Below are 6,818 nucleotides of genomic sequence, written 5' to 3' on the forward strand. Positions count from 1 at the left end.
CTGCACACACACACACACACACACACACACACACGCTCTGGTCCAAATGACTGTGAGGCTCATATCAATCTCAATCATCCTCTGTGTTTTCCTGCTAATCAAACTCCGGCGGGATCTGATATTATCACACACAGCTGTTTCATACCGCCGTCTGCACCCTACATAGACAGCACATTAACTGAGGTTTGGGGGCGGTTTTTAAAGGTTTTGAATGAAGTCTCTTCTGCTCACTGAGCCTGCATTTATTTTTTCAAAAATACAGTAAAAATCTGTAATATGTTTACAATTTAAAATGGCTGTTTTCTATGTGAATATATTGTGAAATGTAATTTATTTCTGTGATCAAAGCTGAATTTCCAGCATCATTACTCCAGTCTTCAGTGTCACATGATCTTCAGAAATCATTCAAATATGGTGCTCAAGAAACGTTTATTATTATTATCGATGTTGAATATTTTTGTGGAAACTGATACTGATTTTATTTTTCAGGATTCACAGATGAATAGAAAGTTGAAAAGAACAGCATTTATTTGAAATGGGAATCTTTTTTTCAATTTAAAAAATGTCTTTACTGTCACTTTTGATCAATGTAATGCATCCTTGATGAATACAAGCATTATTTATTAATACTTTTATGATTACTAATTCAAGTATTTTATATATTTGTGTACGTATGTATTTATTTATAATGGTGTAATCTGTGTAGGATATGACTCACGGAGTCCTGGAGGGAAACCTGCGCTCGCTGCAACTGAAGGAGGGAATACATTATTATCATTTCAGCTGAAGACGCTGAGCTTTGAGCTGCAGTACAGTGAAAGCTCAGGGACTGCGGGAGCGGACAACACCTTCTGCTAGAAACCTGTTTCATAATGGGACTGAGTCACGTCTTAATGAGAATATAAGAACACACAACCTTTTCTGTCAGAGCTGGAGGAAAGAAACCCTCATCAGATGAGTGTCAAACTATAGGAGACGGTCAAAGCTCTGACTGAAGTGAAATGTGTGTGAGAGCTGGGAACTGCTTCCTGCTGTCCTTCCCAGAGTTCCCGGCTTGAGAAACCTCTCACATCCCTCTAGCACCTACACTACAACACACACACACACACAACACACACTCACTCACTCAGGCGTCTGTTTGCATTCCTGATGCCCCGTGTCACTGGATTTCTCCATCGTTCCCGAGTGACGCTCAGAATAAGCCCTTGTCCCACAGACACATCCATCTTTAAAGGGTTAGTTCACATAAAAATGAAAATTAGGCTGCGTTTTACTCACCCCCGAGGCATCCTAGGTGTATATGACTTTCGATATATTTAGTGTTTTATTCTCAATCCTAACAAACCATACATCAATGGAAAGCTTATTTAGTCAGCTTCAGATGATGTATAAATCTCAATTTCACAAAATCGACCCTTATGACTGGTTTTGTGGTCCAGGGTCACAAATGTATTTTATTTATATTTTATTTCAGCGATTTTAAATATTTTTAATTAACACTGTTTTGGTATTATATTTTATTTCAAATGCTTCTGATATTAAAAATGTATTGTATGATTTTTAAAACCGGTTTCTGTCATGTTTTTGTCGTGTATGTGTGTGTTAGCAGCAAACTTTAATAATTCCTGACAGATTCTGACAGGTCTGGTTAGTTTTATCTCTCTTCCTCTCAACAGTCCTTCATTTATGTGTGTGTGTGTGTAAGAGAGAGAGAGACTGGAATGTGTGTGTGTTGCATTGAGACATTATCTGCAGGTCAGCGGCCACGTTCGTGTGTGTGTGTGTGTGTGTGTGAGAGAGAGAGACTGGAATGTGTATGTGTTGCATTGACACATTATCTGAGGTCAGCGGCCACGTTCGTGTGTGTTTGTGTGTGCGTGTGTGTGTGTGTGTGTGTGAGAGAGTGTGAGTGTGTGTGTCTCAGGTGATGGAGCCTGTGTTGTAGGTGTGTGTGTGTGTGGGTCGGGTCACAGTTCATGGCCTGTAAATATTTAGGATGGTGTGTAGGTGGAGGGTCAGAGCTCATCTGAAGGGTGACACACACACACACACACACACCATCCCAAGTAAACATGTCTGTAGATAGAAAACTGAATCCCCTGACACAACACAACCTCACAAAAAAATTTATTGTCTTCCTTCTTTAAAAAAAGATATTTTTTGTTTGTTTATTTAAATATTAGGTTGTTATTTATTAATCATATTATTAAATAAATTTTATTTATTGAAATAAATTCATTAAACATTAATGTGCATTGCTTTTATTAGGAATACCATAGTCATATTTAATCATTTGTGAATGTATATTTTACATCTATTTTTATCTAGCTCTTGGAGTCGGACTGAATCAATCGGTGCGCGGCGCATGCGCAGTGAGCGGTCGGTGTCCCGCGAGGCGCGTGCAGCTGTAATAAAAGCGCTGGACTCAGCAGCATCTGATAGCAGTGTTTATAGAGCCCAGAATAACCGCAGCCGCCTCCAGACACACGCCTGGAGTCACACACCCTACAAGAGGGGGGAAGGAAATATGCTGCACATGAAGCATTCAAAAACTGAATATATACCGTTATTTATTTCTTTATTTCGCCAGTGTAGACTTCAACAAATTTCGGTATATCGCTGTATAGTATTAGTAGCATATTGTTTGTGACAATTACCAATACACAGAAGTACCCATGTTTTTGGACATGTACCATAGTAGTTTTATTTACGGTACGGTTGTAGATGAATGTTGGATCGTTTAGTGTTCTTCATCAGTAGGCTACTGTTTGGGGACTTGAAGGTGCTTCACATACCGCGGTATACCCACAGTACCACTAAACGGGGTTATAAACTTAAGTTTTAGACTTAAATAGGACTTAATGAACATAACTGTTCAAAAGGTTGGGATCAGTAAGATGTTTAGTGTTTTATTTTTTTTAAAGGAGTCGTATATGCTCACCAAGGCTGCATTTATCTGATCAAAAATAAAGAAAAAAAGGGATATTGTAAAATATTATTGCAATTTCTAATATTGGTTTCCTATTTTAATAAACTTTAAAATATAATTTAGTCCTGTGATCAAATCTTTTTTTTGTTTTTTGTTTTGGAGCCTGTGATAAATAACTGACCCTGCACTTTTGAATGGTATGTATTATAACACAAAATGTCTATTTTGAATAAACACTGCTCTTTTAAACTTTTTATTCATCCTGAAAAAGTATCCTGAAAACAAAATATCACAGGCCCCAAGCAGCACAACTGTTTCCAAACACTGATTATAAATCGGCATATTATACTGATTTCTGAAGAATCATGTGGCACTGAAGAATGGAGTAATGATGCTGGAAATTCAGCTTTGATCACAGCAATAATTTATATTTTAAAGCACTTTAAAATAGAAAAATGTCATTTTAAATTGCAATAATATTTCACAAAATTACCGTTTTTTTTCTTCAGATAAATGCACGATTGATAAGCATAAGAAACTTCTTTAAAAAAAAAAAATCTTACTGATGCCAAAGTTTTGAGCAGCAGCGCAAGTGTGTAAAATAAGTGCTTGCTGCTGTGTAATGGGTATTGCTGGCGGGGGCGTGGCTTAGAGGCGTGTTGTGGGCGGGGCTTGAGTTTGTATGAGGGAGACAGTTTCTCGGGGACTCACTACTGTGTGGGCTTCAGACTCACGCGCGATCATGCTCTTCATTCCGGATCTGTCTGCTCTTGATCTGGTCATGCAGTTTCTGAAGTGACCCAGAGCAGCCGTGGATTGAGATTTTCTACAGACTGGAAGAGATTGTCGGGGGTTTTGAGGATGCTTTTATTCATTCTGCTATCAGCTCTGGTCCTGTGTGGATGTGCACAATATTCCAGCGACCAGTGCAACTGGATAGGAAGGTGAGCCTTGCATTTTATAGCAGATCAAATCATTATAAAGGTCTTACAATAAAACAGTATATTTATTCTATCCGCAGAAAATGCGTACAAAACTAATTGCACATTAAAAACTATTATTATTTTTTTGCATAGTACTTTGCATGCTTGCATTGCATACACAATGTTTTTAACAAGCTAAATATTTAATGAAATATCCTGTTGATCAGTATGCGTGTTTGTATAAGGAAGACTTGTGTGCATTTTAGTCTACTATATCTTTGTGTTTGTTTTTTGGCCATGCAAAGAAATGTTAAATGATTGCAATATAGCCTAACTAACAGTTAAGAAGTGTAAATGCATGGGTTTAAATCGTGAAATCCTGTGAGAGCTAGGTGATGGGGAAGGTCCGGGCATGCCCTTATTGGACATGTTATTACATCTTACCTGTGCACACTGATTCGCGAACCGATTGTTCTTTTGAACCACTTCTTTTCAATGTTGCCGACGATTCGGATTCGCGAAGGTTAATTCCTAAATTATTACTCTGCTGGATTGCAACTCTGTTTGAGAATGAAAAGGCACGATATACGTTGTCAGTTCAAGAAAACAATACGCAAAAAGCTTCAAAAACTCAAAAAACTTAAAAAAAAAAAAAGAACCGTTCGAAAGAATCGATTCACTAAAATGAATCGAACACTCAGCGCTAAAGCGAAAAATTGCCACTGATTTGTTTTATAGTATTGTATGCGCCCACAGTGACGTTCATATCCATCTCTCTCTCTGTCTCTCTCTGGCACTTTTTCTTTCAACTCCTTCATTTGACTCTTTAAAGCAGACTGCGCCGAATCTGGCCTCTATTATGCGCCGCACAGCGTAATTGACTCCAGAAAATGATTTAATAACGTTAATTAAAAGCAAGCCGGATGAAATGGAGGGGAATTTCGGGGTCATGTGTGCGAAACTCGGCTCTTTTGCTCTGAAAACATTTGGCACTGATTTCAGCAGAAACCCAACCCCGTCAGTTTAATTATAACGCCCCCCCAGACCCCCAGCCGGAGCCCAGCCATCATTTACTCACCCTCATGAAGACCCACTGCTTCAATATTTGGTGGAAATGCTGGAATATGATCAATCTGTATTTTGGAATCATGCAATTATTTTTTGCATGTATGAGATTGGAAATTCAAACTCAACTGGTAAAGTGAATTGGACTTTCAGTGCTGCTTTTTTTCAGGAGGAGGTCATAATTTTCCATCCTGTACACCTGACGAGTGTAAATCTCAAAGCCTCTGCGATCCAGCCGGAGCAGACACCAACACTGTAATCATCCCGAAATAAGCCAAACCACAAGCACTTGAAAGTGCTGTATATAGTGGGGGACATGAAAATGTCACATCTGGATGACAGCTTGTGCCGTATCTTTCATCTGCATGCAACCCAGCTCATATACGAGAAGCTGCTTGGCTTCAGCTAATATCTCACACGTTTGACATCTGATCTCTCCTGATGTTGCTCTTAGAGACGAGGAGCAGGTCACGCTCATCCTGAAGGTCACAGCACGGATCAGAGCCGTGGACATCACAATTTGTCCAGTGCTCAGATTTCTGTCGTTTGAAAAATAAGCAGTTGTGTTTCTCTGCGCTGACTGAGCAGCAAGACATTTGGATCAAAACTGGAATAATAACAATGATAGCTTAAATGTAAACACATATTTAAAAAAAAATGAATAAAAATGACAAAAGCATATAACAAAATTAGTAAAACTAAACAAAAAAAAAATTTAAATATAAAGATAATAAAAAAATATGAATAAATACTATAATAGTATATAAACAATACTAAAATAACACTGGAAAGTTGCCCCTGCATGGCATTTTGCATTCTTTCATGCGTTTATTTTGTGGACAAAAAGAGGTAATTATTGTTTTTATTTTTCTGTATTGCTAAAATTGTACGTTGCTAAATTGGTGCATATAAATACAATAATGAAAATAAACTCTCTTTGTCTTTCAAGTGGTATTTTAGTATTTTTTTCTATTCTATTGTAGTATTTGTTCATATTTTAATATTAATATTATTTAATATTTTAAATTATATTAAATTATTTATTTTAAGTTTTACTAATTTTATGTGCTTGTGTCATTTTATATATATATATATATATATATAAGTGCTGTATATAGTGGGGGACATGAAAATGTCACATCTGGATGACAGCTTGTGCCGTATCTTTCATCTGCATGCAACCCAGCTCATATACGAGAAGCTGCTTGGCTTCAGCTAATATCTCACACGTTTGACATCTGATCTCTCCTGATGTTGCTCTTAGAGACGAGGAGCAGGTCACGCTCATCCTGAAGGTCACAGCACGGATCAGAGCCGTGGACATCACAATTTGTCCAGTGCTCAGATTTCTGTCGTTTGAAAAATAAGCAGTTGTGTTTCTCTGCGCTGACTGAGCAGCAAGACATTTGGATCAAAACTGGAATAATAACAATGATAGCTTAAATGTAAACACATATTTTTAAAAAAATGAATAAAAATGACAAAAGCATATAACAAAATTAGTAAAACTAAACAAAAAAAACATTTAAATATAAAGATAATAAAAAAATATGAATAAATACTATAATAGTATATAAACAATACTAGAATAACACTGGAAAGTTGCCCCTGCATGGCATTTTGCATTCTTTCATGCGTTTATTTTGTGGACAAAAAGAGGTAATTATTGTTTTTATTTTTCTGTATTGCTAAAATTGTACGTTGCTAAATTGGTGCATATTAAATACAATAATGAAAATAAACTCTCTTTGTCTTTCAAGTGGTATTTTAGTATTTTTTTCTATTCTATTGTAGTATTTGTTCATATTTTAATATTAATATTATTTAATATTTTAAATGATATTAAATTATTTATTTTAAGTTTTACTAATTTTATGTGCTTGTGTCATTATATATATATA

General features: G+C 36.5%; 2 protein-coding genes and 1 long non-coding RNA gene across 3 annotated transcripts in view; 2 read left to right on the plus strand and 1 right to left on the minus strand.

Annotated features, from left to right (window-relative positions):
* b3gntl1 (UDP-GlcNAc:betaGal beta-1,3-N-acetylglucosaminyltransferase-like 1) overlaps window positions 1-1,119 on the plus strand; it is a 13,930-nt gene extending 12,811 nt beyond the window's left edge. Inside the window, exon 9 of the mRNA XM_016258259.1 lies at window positions 707-1,119. Within this exon, the coding sequence (XP_016113745.1) occupies window positions 707-787 (81 nt within the window). The 3' untranslated portion in view covers window positions 788-1,119. The remainder of the gene's footprint in view (window positions 1-706) is intronic.
* Window positions 1-1,158, minus strand: LOC107571877 (uncharacterized). Its single transcript, XR_001607248.1, has 3 exons — window positions 1,113-1,158; window positions 1,023-1,028; window positions 1-35 (listed from the first exon to the last, which is right to left on the minus strand). It is a non-coding gene; the product is annotated as an uncharacterized lncRNA (long non-coding RNA).
* Window positions 1,159-3,654: 2,496 nt separating this feature from the next.
* metrnlb (meteorin like, glial cell differentiation regulator b) overlaps window positions 3,655-6,818 on the plus strand; it is an 11,142-nt gene continuing 7,978 nt past the window's right edge. The window contains exon 1 of the mRNA XM_016258260.1: window positions 3,655-3,873. Within this exon, the coding sequence (XP_016113746.1) occupies window positions 3,791-3,873 (83 nt within the window). The 5' untranslated portion in view covers window positions 3,655-3,790. The remainder of the gene's footprint in view (window positions 3,874-6,818) is intronic.

The sequence above is a fragment of the Sinocyclocheilus grahami genome, unplaced genomic scaffold (genome assembly GCF_001515645.1).
Source record: "Sinocyclocheilus grahami isolate Dianchi unplaced genomic scaffold, SAMN03320097.WGS_v1.1 scaffold1664.1, whole genome shotgun sequence".
In the NCBI taxonomy this organism is placed as follows: Eukaryota; Metazoa; Chordata; class Actinopteri; order Cypriniformes; family Cyprinidae; genus Sinocyclocheilus; species Sinocyclocheilus grahami.